Here is a 23,758-nt window from a genome sequence, read left to right on the forward strand (position 1 = left end):
ACTTGCTGTGTAAGCATGAGGTCCTGGGCAGATCCCCCAGAATTTATGTTAAAAAGCTCAGTGTCAGCTTGTAGTTCTGGTACTGGGGAGGTGGGGACAGGCAGGTCCCTGGAGGTTAGTGGCCAGCCAGTCTAACCTACTCCTTGAGCATTACTTCCTTGTGAAAGCCATCGTCTCAGAAAATGAGATGCATGGCTCTGCGGAGTGAGACCAGAGGTTGACCTTCAGCCTCCAAACAAGCACATGCAAGCATGCTCACCTGTGCACCCACCTTTGCTTACGAACATAGGTGAGTAAATAAAGGCGTTTGGTAGAGACAGTGTCACGTTTGTACAAATGCAGACCAGTCTTGCCTTCCATCAGAGCCAGCATTTTATTTAGGCTCATTATGAAAATATGCCAGATATTACAGCATAACATTATATAGCAAACTCCTCCCCAATACGGATGCTAATAAGATCCTGTGGGACTTCTGCTCGGCTGGGGAGCTGGGACTTTCCTTGGTAAAGAAAACCTCCCCGTACACAGGTAATATTTCAAACGTGTTCTGTCCAGACAGTCAGAGCTACTGATGGGGAATGTTTTTGTTTTCACAGTGTCTTCATCACTGTCGAGAGAAACTTTATAAGGGTCTATGTTTCAGAGTCTGAGTAGAAATGACTTTTTTTCTTCTTCTTCTCGAACAATGATACATGCACACTATGATTTTTTTACAAAGAGAAGTTCAGTAAAAGACACAAATCACCCTAATTCCTACCATTCAGAGTTGATCAGTGTGCATAGTTGCTGGGTATAGTGTGTAATAAATCCTGTCTGCCTCTGTATATACTTGCAGGTATGCACATCATAAAAATGAAATTAAAGGCTGGGCATGCAAGGAAAAGGAGTTTTTATAAAATGAGATGTGACGATCTCAAAAATAATTTTTTTGTTTTGTTTTGTTTTTCAAGACAGGGTTTCTCTGTGTAACTCTGGCTGTCCTGAAACTCACTGTATACATGAGGCTGGCCTTGAATTCACAGAAATTCTCATGCTTCTGCCTCCCAAGTGCTGGGATTAAAGGTATGCACCATCATATCCAGCTCAAAAACAATTTAAAATGATTTAACATAAGAACCTGACATAGGACTGAAAGAACTAGGAACTAGAGACATATATCTCTACCACATGAGCTAATCCTAAAATTAGAAATAATACCATGAAAAATATTACTGAGTTAGAATCATTTTAATTATGCATTTCAGTTTGATCTAGAAAGCTGCACTTCACACAATTTCTATCTTAAATAATTTATTTATTTTTATTGTATATACATTGGTGTTTTGCCTGCAAGTATATCTGTATTCAGGAATCAGATCCCCTGGAACTGGAGTTACAGACAGCTGTGAGCTGCTATGTGGGCACTGAGAATTGAACCTGGGTCCTCTGGAAAAGCACCCAGTGCTCTTAACTGCTGAACCATCTCTCCAGACCCAACAATATCTATTTTAAAAATAAACATTTTTAACTGAATAAGGATTGACAAAGATGCTGATCTATATTCACATCTTCGAATTTATTCTAGTTCCTAGATTCATGAGTTAATACTTATTTCATTAAAAACAGTAGCTTTTTCTATGTTTGAAGCACTCTGAGGAGCAGACATGATAGAGCTTGTGAGTGAAATGGTCACTGCAGCTAGCTGCCCTTCTTCGTTTCTAGGTCTCTCTTCCTCTCTCTTCCCCTCCCTTGTCCTCTGCTCCTTCATCTTATGTTCGAAATGATAGTCTGCTTTCAGTTCATCTGCATCTTTGGACGAGCTAACACATTCTGGGACATAAATATGGAGCAATGTTTTAAATTAGTTTAGAATATCATTAAATTTTAAAATCCACTGAACCCAGCAGGAAAAAATTTATTTTGATCTTAAGTGTGTGGTTTTCCGAATATCATATCCCTGTTAAGAAAGGAGAATACATGCACATGTGCACGCACACATTCGCACGCTTGCACACATACTTGTGTGCACACACACACACCAATATTTCCATCCCTCCTGGCCGCTAGTGCTCACTTGTGCACACTTGTGCATTCCTTTCATACCAACACTCTTCCTGTTCTTTTGAAACTTCCACAGCCATTTGGAAAAATATGGCTTCATTATAATTAAGCTCACATTTTAAAAGCTAAAATCTTGATGTTAATGATTCTGTAAAATGCATATTTTGGGCCCAACATGGTGGCTCATACCTGTAATCCTAGCACTCAGAAGATGAGGCAGGAGAAGTTCCATGACTTTGAGGCTACCCAGGGCTCCAGAAGGAAATCTAGGCCAGCCCAAAGTGATAATATCTGATATTATCTGACGAGGTGACAACTTATATTATTTTTATATTATATTTTATATAGTTTTACAACTTAATTACAATTGTGTTCTAAATTTATAGCATTTATTTCAGATAAGAAAATTGTAATTTTTGGAAAATTATAATTGGAAAACAGAGATCTGTTTTCCTAAAATATGTTTGAGCTGTATATCCACATTAACTCAGAACAAAGCTGTTTTATTGCTTCATTGACTAAAATTCTTAACTCCTTCCTCATTTCTGTATGCTACCAAATGGGACAAGGGAAAGAATTCGGTTGTCATTCACAAGTTCATCATCCACCCGGGTGTGAATTTTGAACAAGTGAAAAATAGAAATATAAGAAGGTTTAACTATAAAATGCATTGCAGTGCTCCCCAGTCCACAACAGCCAGGTGCCAAATGGGATCGTATTTTACCTCCGTCCTTCATCTGTTCATACTGCAGTCTGGCAAATCTCAGATTTAGTGATAGCTAATGTTTGCAAAAGCACAGTAATTTAACAAAGGGGACCAGATATGCTGAGAAATCATTCTTCTTCGTACATCTTTTTAGTTCAAGACATGTTTCTTTGCTGTTGTATTTTGGTCAAAATAAATCAAGAATACCCTCTAGAAATCAGAACAGAAACATCAAGTGTCCGCCTCCGCCGTTCTTTCTGATGCCACTGCCACAATGGATTTTAAGCCCATGTAGAACTTACTTAAGACCTTGTGGCTAATTATGGTTGATGTCCAAAATACCAGATGAACCGTTTTATTTTTTGATCTAGTAAAAAAGCTGGAGGAGAAGTACACGAAGACATTGAGTGCTCAATGTCCCAAGAGTGAAATCCTAAGGCCGCAGCCACCATCTTTCCCTTCATGTAGCCATTTTCTTCTTGCATCCCAGTTTGCGGGGAGACTCTTGCCCGTGAAGCCTTGACTTAACTCAAGGTTTAGAAGAAAGTGACTTGTCTTAAATGTGTGTCCTGCTGGGCTTCACTTTCTGGACAGGCCTTATGCTGGTGACCCTGGACCTAGTTGTCACCAAGGTCGCCTCACAGGAAAGAGAGATCAGGGATGCTCTCGGCACTACTGATGAGAGGTTGAAGATAGGAACCAGAATCACTCCAGCAGCTCAGGGGGAAAGGCGAGGCTTGCCTAAGCCTCCAGTGCTTCTCCAACATGAGAAGCAGCCAGCAGAAATTGAACACTACAACCATCTTCATTCATGAAGAGAGGTTCCAGCCATTGCTGTGGCCTTGACAATCAAATCCTTTATTTTCCTTTGTTCTTCCAAAGCTCATTTAGAGAGTGGATTAAATGCTGGACCCTTTTACTGTGTCTAGGAAATGCCGGGCTTCCTGCACCTTCCCTTTTAAAACATTCACAGGGTTACTGAAACAGCTAGAAAGAGTGCTAACATTTCTTCCTGACAGCCAGATTGGCTGTGTTTGGGTGGTATGAAGGAAGGACCTGGGAAATGGTTCGGTAATTCTGTCAGCAGCTTCCCAGTTGGGCTCAGGACTACGGGGCTGCCATTTGAAGTCCCACTGTGTGGGAGACACTAGCTTAGCAAATGAAATTCAGGGTTTATTCCACTAAAAGGCATCGTTTTTGAAGGTCTTGGAGTTTGAGTGTTAAAGTATCCCACTGCACCTGCTGTTTAATGTAAATGGGAGATTAAGCAGAGCAAGTCATTTCGGTGTCTTCATGTCAGCGCTCAGTGGTGATATCGTGTTGGCCTCGTGAAAATCATCTTCACGATGAATTTCCTATCATCTCTTTGGACACTAGATTGGAGAGAATTCGGGCTCATGTAGCCTTCTGTGAGTTCTCATGAGGTAGCAGGTCACTGCAATCAAAGCACTGAAGGTGGGCTGAAAAGTTTGTAACCATCAATATACTATTATTTGTCAGTGATTTCCTGTTTGATGGTGATGTTTCTACCAACAGAACTCTTTTTCTTACATTTTCCCACTTGGTCTTATTTAATGTAGCATGAACTTGTGATACAATGGTGTCTATAATCTTTTCTGGACTAAGATGGTAGCTAGGTATGATAGTGCTTGCCTTTAATCCCAGCTTTGGGAGGCAAAGGTGGAAGGAACAGGTATGCAAGACCAGCCTAGCCTACATGGTGAGTTCAAGACCAGCCTAGCCTACATGGTGAGTTCAAGACCAGCCTAGCCTACACGGTGAGTTCAAGACCAGCCTAGCCTACATGATGAGTTCAAGACTACCCTAGTCTACATGATGAGTTCAAGACCAGCCTAGCCTACACGGAGAGTTCAAGACCAGCCTAGCCTACATGATGAGTTCAAGACCAGCCTAGCCTACATAGTGAGTTTATGATCAGCCTTGGCTACAAGAGACCTTGTCTCAGAAAAACAAAAATGGAACACAAATGGATCGATAATGCAGACAATTGTTTAATTTATTGCCATTTTATATTATGTGTGCCACATTTTGTTTTATAAATAAAATATGGATCACTGCACTACTGTCTTCTTCACTTATACATTTTTAATAAGCTTTCTAAATACCACAGCCACTATTGGGTCATATAACGGAATGTATCTAAGAGTTTCCAAACCAAAAGTGTTGGATGACAGTGAAGGGCTTTCTTTCTAGAAAATTGGCGTAGAGTTTACTTTTCAGTGGTTCTAACATGGATCACTACTCTCATTGCCTTTTCTGGTTTTAGTGAGATACTGGAGGTGACTGGCACACTGGTTTGATGTTCGATACTGAGATTCTTCAGATCCCTTAGTTCATCTTTGACTGCATTAGTTTTAGTCCCAGGAGGCTGTGCACTCATACCTGCAGCTTGAGGACTAAGCCGAGATCATCAAGCCTCGCCCATTTATCAAACTTATAGGACCCACTGATGCGTCCTTTTAAATCCAGTGTGTTGCCCCCAGGCTTTTTAGCAAAGTAGCCTTAATTGTTGGAATTGTCAAAGTGATGCAGTGAGGTACCAGTCCTCCTGAGCATGCTCAGTGCGCTACTGTTTAACTTCTCCACAGTTTTTCTGCATGCGAAGAATATTAAAAGAGGAGAACTGTCTCTGCTTTGCTGTCCCCAAGGTACTTGAGGTCATTTGCTGCAGTTGTAGGATTATTAATGAAACTTTATTCAAGGCCTCCTATTCTGATTCCACTTCGTGTCATTACAACACAGCACAGTCTTGGTAAACTTGTAAAGGAACTCTGCTTTTGGTATACAGTTCTGCAGGTCCACAGTTGAGGTCCTGCACCCGTGATGGCCACCTTGCAATCAGAGCCTTGAGGTGCTACAGGGCATCTGGTGACAAGAGACAGGGATCACACTTGTGTGTCCGTGTCCAGATCTTTCTCTGCTCAGTGCTCAATCATAGGGGCTCCACTCCGAGGACTTTATTCGATTTAATCCTAATCCCTCATCTATGCCACCACTTCTAAATCCCTTAGTTGGATTAGGTTTTCCACCCTCTTAAACTTCACAATGGGGATTCAATTCTAAAGTCAATTTCGGAGGGAACAAGCTATATTCAAACCATAGTGGGCACTATAAAGCTTGCTAAGACATTCCCATCGTTGCCATCAGATTCAAATGGGAGAAGTCAGCATTTGGAATGTGGAACACATAGATTCGTTTCTGAAATCACAACTTTATTGCCTCCCACCCATCCCACTCCATCCTAGGGGCACTGAACCATCTGCCTGCACTCTGACCACACATGGCTATTGCTGTTCTCCCAGTCCATCTGTCTCCTACTATAAGCCTGAGTCCCAGACACTGTCATTTTCACATCTGACCCCTTGGATTTGAGTCTCTTCTCGCTGTGTGTTGTGTGTCAGTTCACAGCCCCAGGTCAGCCCAGTATCCACGGATCATAGCACCCAAAATGGAACCATGTCGCTGCATCAACCTGGCCCTTGACTTTAATCAAAACCCCTCTGTCTTTTGGTGATCCCTTTATTCATCTCTTTTGGAGTCTTCATTGTATGGCAGAACCACCCAACAGAAACATCATGTAAGCTGCATGTAAATATTTAAGTTTTCTAGTAATAACAATAAAAAGTAAAAATAGGCAATATTAATTTTGATAATGCCTTTCACTTAACCCAACAAATCCAAAGCCATTAGCTTTACAACATATCATCAATATGAAAATCAATAAGATATTTTACATCCTTCTTTTTTAAAAAACGAAGTCTAAGTCCCTGTATTTTAGTTCACACTTGCAGAGCATCTGCCCCTCTTGGAATCAGCCACATTCGAGTGCTCTGGAGCCATGTGTGGCCTGTCACATTGGTACTGCATTAGACATGCTTCAGCCTTCCCTGCTGCCATCCAGCCACACCTCCAACCTCCTGAGACTCAAGAAGACCCACTAACCATTCTCCATGTAGAATCTGAGTTCATTTTCAAGGCCCTTTGCATTACTTCAACAAAGCTACCTGTATCTGTTTCTTTGCCAAAGTCTCTCTCATCTCTTTCTTATTTTCTTGAGGAGAGAAGCTAGGACTGATCTTCACCCATTCGTTTCCACTACAATCCTAGCTTCTTCTCAGCCTGAAGGTTGAGTAGCTCACTACTCCACAGGTGGCCATTTTCTTTGTTTCTCTGAACCTCCGTTTCTCTAGCCCCTAACTACTTGACCCCACTCCTCCCAGCATGGCCCCGTACACAGAACCTTCCAGTCTGCAGACCCAATGGTTCTTTCCCGGTCCTCACTTCCTTAGGTGTATCTGCAGCACTCTCCTTGGAATGCTGGGAAGCTTCCATCTTCACAGTTACTGAAATCCACACTGCTGTGTCTACCTCTTCCCGTCCTCAGGACTCTTTATCGCTCCACTTCTAACTATGGCTTCACCTTAAACTGTGTCCCTCATCTCCCACTTCTCACAGATTTCCTCCACTCCCAGGGCTCCACCGTTTTGTTCTGTTCCGGATGTACTCAAGTGTCAATATTCTAGCCGGTCTATCAGATTTCAGTGCTGCATGATTATCAGGTTTCCAACTGCCTGCCGTGCGCAGACCCTGAATAGCTCTGCATATACAATATCAAATGCCATTTTGACTGGAGGTCACAGTGATGGAACCTAAAAACGCATTTAACTTCTAAGCTTTTCTAAAAAGTCAGCTTTGTGTATAATTGTCATACTTTTCTGTGATTCCCGCCCCACATCACGACCCAGGCTGTGGCTCTGCCTCTAGGTCTTGTGTCAGAATCTAGGTGTCACCCGATTATTTCTCTTTATCAGTGATGCTAACTTCTTATTATCTGTAACTCCTCCATTCTACATAGAGTAACCACTCTTGTTAACTAATTCTCCATAGTGTTTCTCTTTATCCACCCCTTTCCCTTAACAGACTGTGCCCCAAGTTTACAAAGCACCCCCACTTCTTCCTTCATTCATTCTAAGACTACTACAACCTCAGACTCAGCTCGTATCTCCTCCTGCAATACAGATAGACCAGCACTGAGTTGGGGTTTGTTCAGATGACTGTGCAGTCATCCCAGCTAGACCTTCCCATCCTTAAAAATATAGAAAGAACATTTTATAATTGTTTGGTTCTCATGCTTATTGCAAGTGGATCAACAGCCTATTGGTAAGGACTTCATTTTACCGAAATAAAAACAATCCATTTAAATAGCTCATTGTGAGATTAGTTTAAGATATAGTCATGTGGCCCAAATTGATTTTGCATCCATTGAGAGATCATTTAATAGAAAATGGGAAAAAAGCAACTATTTTGTTTGGGAGAAAGCATCAAATTTAGGGGTTGCGTCTACTTTGTCATAGTGAGAAAACATGTTCAACTTTTAGCTTCCTTGTTTCATGATGCCTGTCTAATGCGGTTTATTGTAAGACTCGAATGAAATAGTACATGAAAATGCTCTTAACACTTTAGTATCCACAAGGATAGTATTGATACACAGCACTCAGCATCCACCGCCCGCCCTTTACCAGACTTCTGTTGATGTCCTAAATGGAAGCTTCTCATCATCTTAAGTTGATGGGCACACCTGCTGGCTGAAGACTGCATTCCATACATGGAATCAGCGAGCCTCTCTGCCCACAGATTTTTTCCCAAGATTGTCCCAGACTGGGTACCAGTTGCTCTCAGCTTTGTGGAACCTGTATTGAGGGTGTTTAGCGACTCGTTCAGTAGGGAATCCGTGGAAGTGGCAAATCCTATCTCTTTCTGGTCTGAAAATTACTTGCAGAGTTGCCCATATTTCTTTGAAAGTCGCAGGCTTGGGTGTAACCCACTTTTCCCAGGACTCAGAGTATTCCAGGAAAACTCAGGCTTCCTCACAAGGAGTTTGTATCCCCGTGTGCCCATCCATGAGGTGGTGATGCCCGGGAACAAGCGACAGTTACTCATTTGTAGTGGTAAAATCTCTTCCTGTTGTCTCTTCTCAGGTAGTATTATGGCCCCGCCCCCAGCACAAAGCCTGGTGTTCAGCTCTTCCTTGGTGGGGACTAGCTACATGAAGAGAGTTGTTGGAGGCCCACACACCCTAAGACTTTCAGGCCACTTGGACTTAATGCTTCTGAGCTTGCCAAGAGGAGTCAGCCATGTGGATTTCTTGCCTTCTTCCCCTTCTGTCACCTGCTCCCGGGGCTGCAGAAGCTCATAGGTTGTTTCTTCCTAAAGGTCTTCTACACCTGAAAATGCTATATTTTGGCATCCTTCTAGAGGGAAAAGTATTTGGTCAGATTGTGTGAATTAAGGAAAAGTAAATCTTTTCATGCAGTGCCGAGTTCTGGCATCTTCACATTAAAAATAAAAATGAAGACAATGGCGGTATGGACTTTGGGGACCAAAAAAAATGTTATCCAAAGAACTTAATTACAGATGATCAATCAGTGTGACAGGGGATTGGAGCAGAAAGAAGCTTTAGCCCAATAGTGACTTCTGAACCTGTGGCCCTGACCCTCTCTTTAAAAGGGAAATAAAAACTCTTGTTTCATTGCCAGACATGCTTGTGAGCTTTTCCTCCCTCTACTTCCTGTATTGGGGGAGTGTCACAAGAAAAAGGGACTCATGCTTTTCTTCAAACCACTGGCTGTCCGCTGGTAACTTTGAGCTGAAGCCACTCAGGGGCCATAGAGATGGCGCAAGGCAATTGGTAGGGAGGATGTTTTCTCCAGTCTTATGCTGCTAGGAGCCCTTGAGACCCTAAGAAAGAGCCTCTTGCCTTGCAACCCCCTGAGACAAATCTGCTGGGAGGAGGGCTTTGCACGTTGCTGCACGCTGTTCCCATGTCTCCTCGTTAGCCTCCGATCGTCAGCAGGCGTGGCATGCTATTCCTTTAGTACAGATTGACCATCTCCAACATTCACAATTCGGGATGCCGATATGCCACCACAAATGGCAAATTCCACACCGTGAATCTCTGTTACAATATTGTCTAAAATGACCATGCTGTGTGTGTGTATCATATATGAAACAGAAATGGATTTTATGTTTAGACATGAGGGTCATGGTTCCAGAGGGTTAGAATCTGTGGCTATCATGGTGGGGAGCGTGGCAGCAGGCAGGCATGGTGCTGGCGCAGTAGCCGAGAGCTTACATTTTTGTCTACAAGCAGGAGGTAGAGAGAGGAAGACCTGGGGAAGGCATGGGTTTTTGAACCTCATAACCTGCCTCCAGTGACACACTTCCTTCAACAAGGCTACAGCTCTCCATCCTCCCCAAAGAGTCCACCAGCTGGAAACATATGAAACAAATATATGAGCATACAGTGGTCTTTCTCACTCAAACCGCAACATGGAGTATCCAAGAGTTTCATTCAAGTGTCAGCTGGGGCTGTCGGCACAGTCCCAAAATAATAACTATAGTAAAAAATATAGAGGGGTTTAAGAGACAGCTCAGTGGTTGGGTTAAATGCCTCGCTCACGTGCAAGAGGCCCTGGGTGTAATCCCCAGCACCACGGATGTCAAACTTCTGGGTTTGTTACACAGCCACGTGTCTCACTTTCTCCTGGAGTTTGGAAGAAAACTGCTTTTGTCCAGGTGCATGTGGTGCTGGCTGAGGGACCTTTCCTCCCAAACTCCCATTTCCTTGCTGCCTTTTCTCATGGCCAGGGCACTTACACAGCTTACACAGACTGGCTGTATACTAGCCTGTGCATCGTAGGCCACTGTTGAGACCAAATGTTGACAGCAGGGCGTCCAGTTACCCACACAATCAGTGTGATCAAAGGGAAGAACAGGCCCTCCAGAGGGTCCTCGGTGCCTTCAAGTCTGTTTCAAGGTCACGTAATCCCAGCCACTGTGTGTAGCCCACGGGACACACCCATCGTGATATGCTTGCTTACTAAAGCCACAGCTCTAAATCTGTGAACTATCCTTAGCATTTGGGGACTTTTCCAAATCAAAATGGGGTACCAGTCGGTGTCGCCGATGCTGCCATCTCTACCCACTGCCCTCTAGATGTCTAGATGCCAGGTGGGAGCCTGTAGCCCCAGCCGCAGCAGCAGAGTCGAGCGCTATGTGTCTGTGTTCCCTTCTGCAGCTATTGACCTTCTGTACTGGCGGGACATCAAGCAGACAGGGATCGTGTTCGGGAGCTTCCTGCTGCTGCTCTTCTCCCTGACCCAGTTCAGCGTTGTGAGCGTCGTCGCCTACCTGGCCCTGGCTGCTCTCTCAGCCACCATCAGCTTCCGCATCTACAAGTCTGTTCTACAAGCTGTGCAGAAAACAGATGAGGGTCACCCTTTCAAGTGAGTGCCTCCCGGTTGACTGGCCCTCACCCTGCCTCTCTGGGCTCTCCCTCTGCCTCTTTGCTGCTCTCAGGTGTACTGGAACACGTTTCCCCACAACTCCAGGAAACTTTGAGAGTTTCCCAGAACCCCTGTCCCTTGCTTGGTACCTGAGGTTGTTAGTAGGTTTCTGTAGCAAACTGATTCTTATAACAACACCACTGGGTTACATAAGTAATCACAGCCCATTATCTATGTGTAATATTTTAAAACTAATTTTTAGACTTACTTTATTTTGTGTGTGAAATGTTTTGCCTGCATGTATGTGTATCATATGAGTGCCTGTTGGGTCCTCTGGAACTAGGGTTACAGAAGATAACCTTAGTTATTATTAGATATTATCTAATATCTAAGATATTAGAAGATAATAGTAGCCACCATGTGGGTGCTGGGAATTGAATCTAGGTCCTCTGAAAGAACAAGTGCTCTTAACTTCTGAGCCATCTCTCTGGTCCCATATTTATATTTTATTATTTTTTCATTTAAAGAGAATTTCAACAATTACTTAATCCAGCCACCTCCATAAGGAAGGGAGGGCAGGCACTGAAATCCCATTTACAGATGGAAATACTGAGATTCTAAGAAATAAAGCGACACATTCAAGGTCAGGTGGCCAGTTAATACTGTAGAATGAGGACAGGGTGTTGGGATTTTTATTTAAAGGCCCAACCTTCTGAGTGGTTTAAGGTTCATGAACGCTCTTGCCTCATGCCCTTCCCTGCATCTGTATGCAGGGAAAATTGGGTAAGAATGAATATTGAAAAAAATGTTTAGCTTTTTCTGTTTAAAATATTTTATTTTTAATTATGTGTGTGTGTCTGTGTGTGTGTGTCTGTGTGTGTGTGTGTGTGTGTGTATACCATGCATGCAACTACCAAAGAGACCAAAGACATGGATCCCCTGGAACTGGGGTTCCAGGTGGTTGTGGGTGCTGGAACTGAACTCTGATCCTCTGGAATAGCAGTTAAGCACTCTTAACTGCTGAGGCGTTGCTTCAGCCGCCCCTCCCCACCTTTTGTAGAGCAATCTCTGAAGTGTGTAGATGTACAAAGTATGGCAGAGAACAATGACAGCCCAGTTAGTGGTGCCAGCCAACTCCATTATAGTAAACTACTCTATCTGAACTTGAGATGGTGAGAACTCAGTGTGGGAGTCACACACCCCTTCTCACTGGCCCTGGACTCCCCTGTATGCATTCTTATTTCACATAATTGAGGGACAGTGCTGAGGCCTAGATGAGAGAGGAAGAGGATGCTGTAGTGTGGCTCTGGACCAATCTCCAGAGTTCACCAGGGCCACCTCTGCATGCACCCTTACTGCGCCTCACCTATCAACTAGACCAAAACCCCAGCAAAGAAAATGATGCCCAGTTTAGGGGCTGGGAGCCTGAAGGTAGAGGCTGCCTGTCAGAACTTCTTTGTCAGCATCTTGGTCCTTACCTCAATGCAAACACCCTGGCAGTATGCACACTCGTGGTACTCATGGCTTTCTAACTCTGAATTCCTGGGCCATTGGGACTAAGCTTGCTTCTATATGCCTTCATACCCACAGGTACGGAGTGTAGAAATGGCTTGTCTTTGCTTCTAGCAGGACACACACAGCCCAGATTTAAGTGTCCCTGGCATGTAACCAAAGTCCTCATCTTTATCCTTCTGTCCCAGCCTCTGTCCTTAGCCATCCAGGATTCTTCCCTATCCATTGTTCTAAAACCTTGTTGTTTCTAGAGGTGCCGTGCTCACCCCCAAGGCTGAAATACCAGCACCTAGGTCCCATTTGGCTTCTTTCTTCTGATACCCAGTTACAGGAGCAATAGTCTAACCCCTCATAGCCTGACTCCTCTATTGTTTTTGTGGAGGCAAATTTAAAGTTTAAAACTCCTTCAGTCTGGTCGCTCTGGTCACTGGTCAATCGTACCAGCAAATGGAACACCTGTGTTCTAATCACAGCACACTGGCTGGACAAATCAGGATTTTTGTATTTTCTCCAAGGGGAGAAAAGCCATAACATTTAAATATAAACTCCAAAAGTCAGTTAAGATTACTATCACCATGTACCCGAAACTCACTGGAGTAAATGACAAAAAAAAATGCATTTCCCCCAGTTGTGTAAAATCTGTCCCTAACGTGCCCTGTGGTTGATTATAGACTGGTGTCTTTTCGTTGGATCCTCACAAGGCATCAAAAGAACGAAGAGTTCTTTGGGACTCCAATAAAAAGGATTTAGGGGCTCTTAAAGGCACCAATCTTACCTATAAGGGTTCCGCCCGCTTGAATATCACCTTCCAAAGTACCTGGCTGATAATGCTAACATTAAGAGTGGGAATTCAATATGGCGCTCTCGAGGAGTACAGTCTTTAGTCCATAACACTCCCTACAACTCAAAACAAAGCCTGATTAGTTCTCCATCTCTGTTCATCTCATGCCTTTAAGAACTCTAGGCTAGGCAGGCAGTCCACAGCTGTCTTCAGACAAAGGAAGTGGAAGAAGGGAAGGGGAGCCAGAGCTCAGTGGAGGAATGTGATCAAGCAGAGGAAGCTTATGTATATTATATGAACGTATTCTATATTTTATTTTGTTTACCATCCCTGAGTTAAGTCTGACCACCTGAACAAATGGGAAAAAAATAATGTCATTACTAAGAACATCATTCACTGAGACTAGTGAGCGTTTACTATGGTCCAGGCTACTGAAGTTACCATTGCTCTCTAGAGAAACCTGGAAGTCAGTTTCAGAATTAACACAGGAATTCTTAGAATTTTGTCAAGGAGCAGTTCGGGAACTAGGGTTTTCAGATAGCTCCAGAATCTAAGAAAAATGCTCATCCCTTTGTCGTCGTGTGTGAAGAAACCAGTAAAGGAGCAAACGGCTCCTCGGTCTTCCTTGATTCTTCCTGGTTCTCTGAGTTATGAGCTCATTCTTTAATGCTGTGTTTTGTGGATAGAGTCACAAAGGCCCCGGAGAGTCAGAAATTCTGCACTCCCAGTGTTTGGGAATCCAGTGCATGGTGTCCCACAGCCAGCAGCAGTCTTGTGGGGGTGACCCAGCCATAAGCCTCCCAGTGTGACGAGCACTTTCTTGGCCCTGGGGTGCAGCAACCAGTGTTCAACCCTCTAATGGCGTTCCCTTGGGATGGTTTGTTGACAGGGCCTACCTGGAGCTGGAGATCACCCTGTCCCAGGAACAGATCCAGAAGTACACGGACTGCCTGCAGCTGTATGTGAACAGCACGCTCAAGGAGTTACGGAGGCTTTTCCTCGTCCAGGACCTGGTGGATTCCTTAAAAGTATGACTGCTTCTGCTCCTTGCCTTACAGTCTCCCCAAAGGAAGAATACAATAGGCAGCTACAATTCAGAGCCCACCAAACAAGCACTAATTAGTCTAGAATCTGAGAGCCTCCAGTTGTGTGACTTCATGAAACTCGTCCAAGCTGGTCCCCTCATTTCACAGATGACAGAACTGTGGCTTGGAGACAGTTTGATACTTATCGGGGTTACCCAGTAGTATTCAGAAGAACTAGGATCAACCCAGGTCACACAATTCTAGACATTTTACGAGGGAGGATGTCGATTCTTAAACCAAGAACTCAGCGCATCTCCTAATTAGCTACTTTTAGGTGTGTGGAGGACATGTGTGCTCTGGAGGATGCTTATAGTAAGTCCTCGGCAGCTCCTCAGGTTGAGCATCTGAAGGGAAGACCCATGCCCAGCACGGAGCATGGGGAGGACCTGGAACACCACACACACATGGGGGGAGGAGCTTTATATCAGGCGGTTTCACAGTGCTTCTCAATCTCCCTAAGGCTGTGATGTGACCCTTTAATACAGTTCCTCATGTTGTGGTGACCCCAACCATATATTTATTTCCCTTTCTACTTGATAACTGTAATTTCCCTGCTATTATGGGTTGTAAATATCTATGTTTACCAATGGTCTTTGGGGGTGCAACCCATAGGTTGAGAACAACTAATAGACTGGGTTTCTTTGAACAGGCTGCTTGGATCTCCCCGTGACCTCCTGATAAAACCCAAATCATTGAAACAAGACTGAGCAAGCCCATGAGCAGAGTGGGGGGCAGAAGGGGAGGTGGTCATGAGTGTTCTGTCCGTAAAGAGTGCTTTTACACACTGTCGTTGGGGTCGCGTACCAGGGCTTGCCTAGTGATTGTTCAATGAGTCAGAGGGAGCAGTGGGAGATGAGGGCTTGACCTTCCAGGTGCATCCCCGGAGCAGGAACTGACTACAAATACTTAGAGACTTGTCAGGTGATGAAAGTTGCTGACTGTAATGTAACAATAGTGGGCCAGAGCAGAGGTCAGCAAACCTCTGTAAAGGTGAAAAAATATCTGGTGCTTCAGGCCCTATTATCCCTACCCAACTTTAGCATCGTAGCACAAAAGCTGCAAAAGACAATCCACCAATGAAGGGCTGTGACTGTGCACCAATAAAACTTTATTGATGGACACTGAAAAATTAAATTTTATATAAATTCACAGATCATTGAATACTTTTACTATTTAAACTGACTATTTAAAAATGTAAAAAAAAAAAAAACCCTTCTTAACTCCTGGGGCCTTATAAATACAGGCTAAGAGCTACAGTGTACCAAATGCTTGGTTTAGTCTATGATTTCATTGGGTGCCCGGAAATCTTTTTTTTTTTTTTTTTTTTTTTTGGTTTTTTCGAGACAGGGTTTCTCTGTGGTTTTGGAGCCTGTCCTGGAACTAGCTCTTGTAGACCAGGCTGGTCTCGAACTCACAGAGATCCGCCTGCCTCTGCCTCCCGAGTGCTGGGAAATCTTACAGCAGCATGGTCCAAGGTCTCCAAGAGACCAGGATGAACACCTCATTATGCTTTCATTTTCTGCCAAAATCGTGTCCCAGAAATCCATTTCCTGTTACCCTCTCATTCTAGTCATTAGGGAGAAAACCTGAAGTGCTAACTAAGAGTTAAGATCCTAACTCCGGAAAGCTGTAGATTCCACCTGGGAGGGATGGTGGTGGGCTCTGACAAGCCTTTATTCTTAAGTTTGCAGTCCTCATGTGGCTCCTGACTTATGTTGGCGCGCTCTTCAATGGCCTGACCCTGCTGCTTATGGGTAAGTGCTTCCTGAGCCCCCCACCCTGCAGACACGCTGCTCCCGTGGCTGTCGGCTTTCAGCTTCTTGGTAGATTGCTAGGAATGAACATCAGACACCCCCCTAAATGAGAGCATCTCCCTTTGAACTGTAGTTCAGTTAACGATGGAATTTTGTTGTTTTGTTTTTTCCAGACAGGGTTTCTCTGAGTAGTCCCAGCTGTCCTGAAATTCACTGTATAGACCAGGCTGGCCTTGAACTCAGTGATTCTTCTGCCTCTGCCTCCCGAGTGCTGGGATTAAAGGTGTATGCCACCATCATCAGGATAATAATGGATTTTTAATTGTGCTCCCCCCTACCCCCAGCCATATCACTAAATTGCCTTCTAGTATATATACATCTACAGTGGCAACTATGGGTGAATCAGTTGTCATCTTGAAAGGGCACATTGCACCCTCGTTCTAGGAAAAATGATATATCTACTATATCCACTACAGAGGGCTCTGCCGTTGATTTTTCTTGCGCATTGCTCCGCCATCTTTTATCTACGGTGCTCTTTTTTTTTCCCAAGAATGCTCCAGTTTCATGAGTATGAAAAATGTGTCTATAAGCTTGTTTCTGTTGCTAGTTTCGGAGTTCTAATGTGTGTTTGCTTTGTTTTGTTTTTACCCCAGCTGTGGTTTCGATGTTTACTCTACCCGTGGTGTATGTTAAGCACCAGGTGAGTTGTACGTGGAGTCAGATATTCGTGTGACATTTTGGCCTCACAGTCTTCGGGTGTGCTCACGATTTTCTTCTCTCTATAGGCACAGATTGACCAATATCTGGGACTTGTGAGGACTCACATAAACACCGTCGTGGCAAAGTAAGTTCCATGGTAGAGTTTGCAAAAAGGAATCACGGTCTGAAGCAGGCACGGGAGTGGATTCGTTAGATGTAATTTAGAGAAAGCAAAATAATAGGTTGTTATATTTTATTCCTTTGAGTCGTACATTCATTCTCATCTCAATTATATTATTTCAGAAATGAGTATAATTTTCAAACCCTCAAATAAAACTGTCAATGGTTTATTTCAGGTACCACACATAATGAGAATATTTTAACAAGTTAGTAATACTAAGCTCTCCCCAAGGGCTGGCCCATGTTCAAGAGCAAGATGGCAGGGAAAAGGAGGGAAGTCTGATTCAGAAAAGGCTAAATGAACGGTCACACTGAACACACTTAATGAACACTTCAGTCTCCTGGACAGTGCACACTACTAATTTTAAACCAGTAAATTACTTTTAAAACTTTAGAATGCATGAATAGTTTGTTTCCTAAATATTTTTGTTACACTTTTTAAACACCACAAGTTTGTATTTGGGTCACACCACTGCTTTTTAGCTTTCTGCCTCTAACAGACCCTGCTTTATGGAGCTGCCTATAAGACATTTTAGAGATAAAGATACCAGGCTTACGCGTCCACTGCTAACATGATCAGTTGGCTTAGTGATTTCCCTAAAAACCTTTGTGTTTTTAGGTTTATTGTCACCTAGAGTGATAATTGTGTTTCATTGTTAGTCAAAAAAAATTTTAAGTAAAATTTGAACTCTTCTTCAGCTACAGATTTGTGTCATAAAGGACTGGAGTTTGTCAGTATCAACTCCATTTAGTAATCAAATAATTATGTGTCTGGTCCTAGGCAATGGCTAGACTGAGGCTATATGCAATCTCCTTCTACGTCCTCCTGCCCTGCATCTCAGGCCAGCAGCTGCCGTTTTCTCTTGATGCATAGGATAGTTTGACTTTCACTGTGCCCTGTTTCTACTCTTCCCCTTAAAGCCATGCAGATCTCTGTCGGGTTCCACACTCAGTCTGTAGGTGTAGCAATTCTCAGCACGATGCACGATGCCTGAAAACATCGCCCGGAACCCACAGAAGCTGCATAGCCAGCGTAGTGAAAATCAACAGATAAAGATGTGAAGAAATGACAGAATGGCATAGTATGCAAAGTGGTGGCTCTTAGCCTAGAATCAGTTCCGAGGTGGAGACTCCGCTTGGAAAGCTAGGGCTATGCTAGAACATCTAGCACCAGAAAGCCAGAGTGGGAATTTGGAAACTGGAACTAGAAGTTTTGAGGAAATCACATCTATTTCTTTTGTTGGTGGGGGTGGGGGTTGGATACTTAGTCTAAAGAGAATGTTACTTGTTTTGCTGAGGTGACACAGAAGGCATGAAGATGATTGATTTCAACTGGACAGAAGTTCTCAGGCTCTTGGTACAAATGAAATTATAAAGAAATAATTATGAGCTATATAAGCACTACAAGAGAACTGTGTGAAATTCTAATGTCAGAACAGTAAGGAAATAGTAGTTCTTCCTGAGAGTGGGTGACGGATGCCATTCGGCCTGGACCGTGGAATGTGGATAAGCGTTCATCCAGAGGGTGATACGAAGAAAGACACTGCACTCTGATCTCAACCCGACACAAAACAGCTTTCGGTGCTTCTAAGTAGCGGGCTGATGACATTGGAATTGCAGTGTGTGGAAATCACAATCTAGTGAGAGAATTGGAGTGGCGAGACCAGAAATGTGGCTGTCAACCCAGAGGCTATCACAGTTCACACTGATTGATTGGACACTGGAGAGCTAAAATAAGGGAAATTAAAATGGCAGAAATTAAATATAATGTATATACAAATATATGAAGTATAATTGTTAAATTATAGTTGAAATCAAGGCTATGAAAACAGCATGTCTCCCAAGATAGTGGATAAGGTGTTGTCATCTTTACTATATATCTCCATTTGATTTTACGTCAGAACACGAGAAAATTGACTTCACGAAATCAGAACAACCATGGTTAGAGGAATCCATAACCTTTCTTCATTTAGTGGCAACATTCTGAGAGCCCACATTTTCTTTGAAAATGGACATTTGTTCTCAGCCGAAAACTAGGACACCTCATACTCAGTTTCAGTAGGCAGGGAGTTCCAGTCATGGGTTTATTAGATAACACCCAGAGATCTTGAACACACACCTGCAGGCATTTATAGCCACCTAGACTGTAACCCACCTGACTCTATAGGGGCTGTAACCTGCCTGACCTATAGAAGCTGTAACCCACCTGACCCTATAGGGGCTGTAACCCTCCTGACCCTATAGGGCCTGTAACCCAACTGACCCTATAGTGGCTGTAACCCTCCTGACCCTATAGGGAGATGTAAATGACTCTCAGAGAAATCAGTGCTTTGTACAATATTCTGTCTGTGTGTATTCCTGAAGGCCAGAAGAGGGCAGCAAGACCCCATTACAGATGGTTGTGAGCCACCATGTGGTTGCTGGGAATTGAACTCAAAACCTTTGGAAGAACAGGCAATGCTCTTAACCTCTAAGCCATCTCTCCAGCCCCCACCTTCAGTCTTATTACTTCTCACGACTGTGGAGAGATAAATCAAAGATGTATGCCAACACTCTGGGTGGCATGAAGCTTGGAGTAAAAGCAAATTCGGAAGAGGTCTAGCTCAAGATTCAAAATAAACCCGGAGATCTTGACTAAGTTTCAATGCTAAACTAAGTGAGAAAAATAAACAAGCAAGAGAAGTAAAGTCCCGTGTTTGGATTTCCCCAAAGCCTCCTTTACAAATAGAGAACAGGGTGGGTGCCGGTGCAGAAATGGGGTGTGGGGATTGATTCATCAGTCCTAGTCAAGCATGGGTCAGTGCTGTGCTGAGGAATCTCTTTTAAAAAATGGGTGCAAGTTTAGACCCCAGGCCTCACTCATGTCAGTTCTATCTCTGAGCTCCCGCCCCACTCCTCTTTCTATTTTTGATTTTGAGACAGACTCTGTCTAAATTGCAAGGGCAGGACTTGAACATACAACCCTCTGCCTCTGCCTCAGCCTCTTGAGTAGCCACACCACAACATATGTGGTGAATTGGCCATTTTTAAAAGATGCACTGACACACTGGAGTAATGCCACAAAGATGTGCCGGGTACCAAGGTATTGGCAATCTGGCAATGGTGACCAGTGGAGACCAACATCATTCATGTGATTACCCTTGAAAGGATACGGTAGCCATCTTCAAGAATCTGGAGGTCTGGCTCTGTGAAGGAATGGTTGGGTATCTCCCTCCCTCCCTCCCTCCCTTCCTCCCTCCCTCTCTCCCTCCCTCCCTCCCTCCCTCTCTCCCTCCCTCCCTTCCTTCATTCCTAAAAATGAGTGGAAATTCCAGCTCTTTGGATTCCTGTGAAACAGGAGGAGAGAGAGTAGCAATAATTAAAGCTGTTTAGCAAGGACATCAGTGCCTTATGGAGCACTGATTTCTCTGAGAGTCATTTACATCTCCAAGCAGAAATCAGTTGACCACTGTTACTTAAGTTTTCCTCAGCTCCTCCTCTTCCCACCCACCGCTCATCTGGTCCTATAGCTTCAAAAGCTATCTCCAGATCTAGGGCTCTGTCTTAGTTAGGGTTTCTCTTGCTGTGGCAAAACACCATGACCAAAAAGCAAGTTGGGGAGGAAAGGTTTATTCAGCTTACACTTCAGCATTGCTGTTCATCACCGAAGGAAGTCAGGATAGGAATTCAAACTGGGCAGGACCTGGGGGCAGGAACTGATGCTGAGGTCATGGAGGGGTGCTGCTTACTGGCTTGGTGAGTCTGCTTTATTAGAGAACCTAGGACAATCAGCCCAGAGATGGCACCACCCACAGCAGGCTGAGCCTTCCCTTGTTGATCACTAATTGAAAAGATACTTTATAGCTGAATCTCATGGAGGCTTTTTCTCAGCTGAGGCTCCTTTTTCCCTGAGGATTCTAGCTTGTATCAGGTTGACACAAAACCAACCAGTACAGGCTCTGTACTGTGTCTTCATCCCAGACCTCCTGTGCTGAGACTCACTTCTGTCCGTCTGCTTATTAGATGTTTTCCTCTTATACATCCCATAGACATTTAAGATTCACATGGCCAAATGTTTTGAGCTGGACCTCGGCGTCTGGTTGGCTTCTGTCCTCGGCATCTTGATAGATGCCATTATCATGGTCATCATTGCTCATACCATAAGCCAAGCAGTCTACCTTACTCTCCCTTTGTGCTCTGCCCACACAGCATTCAGTCTATCCACAGATCCTTGCAGTGCCATCTCCAAATTAAACCTCAGACTGTCGACCCGCCTGTTTCATGTCTACCGCTTGATCCTGGCCGCTACCCCCTGGCACCTGTACCTCTACAGCTTTCCCCGACTCCATTATTGCTTCCATCCTCATCTGCCCTTTTATTTTCCACACGGGGACCATCAGGATTCTTTTAAAAATATGAATCAGGTGGCATCCTCCCCCTGCCATTCATGACTTCCCATTATCTAGAACAGAATCTAGATAACGTCCTAGCCCTAAATACTAACACCATTACCACCTGCTTTTTGGACCTGCCACCTCCACATCTAAGCTCCTTATGGGCCTCTGTACTTGCTGTATTTTCTGCCTGAAACCACCAGCTCTCAGCCTGTTGGCTCCTGCCTGGGTTTGGGGCATCTGTTTCTCAGCTCAGTACTTCTAACGTGGGCTCCACCCGCCTCCCCATAGCTCCCCTTCATTTCCTACCACATTGTTTTATAACATTTATCACCATCTGAACTTCTTGTCTCCTCGCCTATTTCACCCTCTTCCACACTGATGAGCAGGAAAACGCCCCAAAATTACTTTGTTCCTCTGTAGAACACTAAATCCTAGAACGTTGAAGGTTGCCTAGTGCAGAGAAGATGACAGTTCTAGTCTGCAAGCTGACCTCATAAGACTAATAAACAAACTCATAAGATTAATAAACAAAAACCTTACAGAGCGATGCCATCCTAAAATGCTAACAGATACCGTGGCTGCATTACAGAGTTTTATTGCCTTGGCAATATCTGGTGATGCACATGTTAAAGATAATTTTCAAGGAAGTAGCTCAGTCAGTTAATTATTTGGTTCTCAAGAGTAAAAAAAAAAACCTACATTTAAGAAATCAGGCACGGTAGTGAGCATTTCTAATCCAGTGCTAGAGATGCAGAAGCCAGGCAGAGCCCTAGGATTCACCACCCAGATCAGCTTAATCTGCAGGCCTCAGGCCAGTGACAGTCCTGTCTCAAAAGGCAAAGTGGAACTCGTCACCAGAAATTGGGCCCTTGTCTCCACATACATATGTATGCACTACAGGCAGACAGACAGACACACAGACACACACACACATGAAGATGGCTCTCTGAACTGTGAAGAAGGTTCATTCGATGAATGAGCAGCAATAGTTAGGACAAAGACCCAGGCTTGACTCCACTTCTGAGTATTTGGTCACATGTAGGTGAAGAGAATCCATTGCCAGAAACCACCTCAGTTCACTCTAGTCTTTCTGGTATAGTCATTACACCCTCCTCTTCCAGAAGTGCCCACGATTGAGTGACCCATGGTGACTCTATCACAACTTCTCTACAGAAGTCCCCTAAGGAAGTCTTCTATCTCTACACAAGACTCAACTTCTCATGAACGAAGTCACCTTGGCCGTCCCATCTACTAAAAAGTTGTGCTAAAGAATGCAGCTCCCTTGTCTGGGCACCATCCAATTTTCACTTCCTTTTTATTGTTTCATAAGTGTTTGTAGAGACCCGCATATAACACTATGTTTTTCTAGAATAACCTTACAATTGGGTGACTCAGCTAGTAAAGCCACAATAATGAATACATAAAATGATGTTGTGTATACCGTTTGCAATGTAACCCTTTGGTTTTTGCCTTTTTAGGATCCAGGCTAAAATCCCTGGCGCCAAGAGGCACACCGAGTAGATGGCTATCCCAGGAGAAGCTGGACACAAAAGGGGGCGTCTGAAGTGGTAACAGCTCTCTTCTTACTCGTGACTGCAGATTGATTGTTTCCCCTTTCCCAGTATCATAATCTTAGCGGCAACCTTTCCGACAGGCGTTTTCAGGCTCTTCCTGTACTCTTAGGAGATTTGAATCCCTTATGTCGAGCACTGAAGTATAGAGAAAAGTGTGTTAGATGTGATTTTTAATTTTGTGTTGCTAAAAAAGAAAAGTGCATGATGTTGCGAGCCCACGTCCTTCCTTCCTTCCTTCCTTGATGTTCTCTCTGCAATGCTTCCGTAGCTTCTACCGTCCCCGTGGCTAGGCCTTTCTTGCCAAGTGCGCTGACACAATAGTGGCAATCGCTTATCATGTCCTTGGGTTGCTGGTTGGATTCATCTTTAATAACACTATATAGAACCGTAGGCCAATGTTTTAGCATTTTTCCAACACACACAACATAAATAAATAATATAAAGCAGTTGACCATACATATGGTAATCAGTTTTGTATCACGTAAAATGATTAAATTAAGAATAAATCTAAAATGAACACACAATACTTTTCTTGTATGGGATGGCTGTGCTGTGCTGATTTACATGTATGGTAACTGAAAGGTGCCAGCATGTCGACTTTATTACGATTTGTATTACTTTCTCTGTAGTTCCTAGTGGACTTCGTCATGGACTCTGGATATTTGCACTTATGTACTTGATACTGAATGCATCAATAAATGTGACTAAATGTAGACATTTCTCCCTGTCTTGTGGTGATCTTGCT

At 43.8% G+C, this 23,758-nt stretch overlaps 1 protein-coding gene across 2 annotated transcripts in view; it reads left to right on the plus strand.

Moving 5' to 3' along the window:
- Rtn1 (reticulon 1) overlaps positions 1–23,726 on the plus strand; it is a 210,463-nt gene extending 186,737 nt beyond the window's left edge. For both annotated transcript variants that reach the window (XM_057782258.1, XM_057782259.1), the window contains 6 exons: positions 10,845–11,052; positions 14,235–14,373; positions 16,115–16,184; positions 16,838–16,884; positions 16,970–17,028; positions 22,918–23,726. In XM_057782258.1, coding sequence (XP_057638241.1) covers positions 10,845–11,052; positions 14,235–14,373; positions 16,115–16,184; positions 16,838–16,884; positions 16,970–17,028; positions 22,918–22,960 — 566 coding nt within the window. In that variant the 3' untranslated portion in view covers positions 22,961–23,726. The remainder of the gene's footprint in view (positions 1–10,844; positions 11,053–14,234; positions 14,374–16,114; positions 16,185–16,837; positions 16,885–16,969; positions 17,029–22,917) is intronic.
- The last annotated feature ends 32 nt before the right edge of the window (positions 23,727–23,758 follow it).

Source organism: Chionomys nivalis, chromosome 10 (genome assembly GCF_950005125.1).
Source record: "Chionomys nivalis chromosome 10, mChiNiv1.1, whole genome shotgun sequence".
Taxonomy (NCBI): domain Eukaryota; kingdom Metazoa; phylum Chordata; class Mammalia; order Rodentia; family Cricetidae; genus Chionomys; species Chionomys nivalis.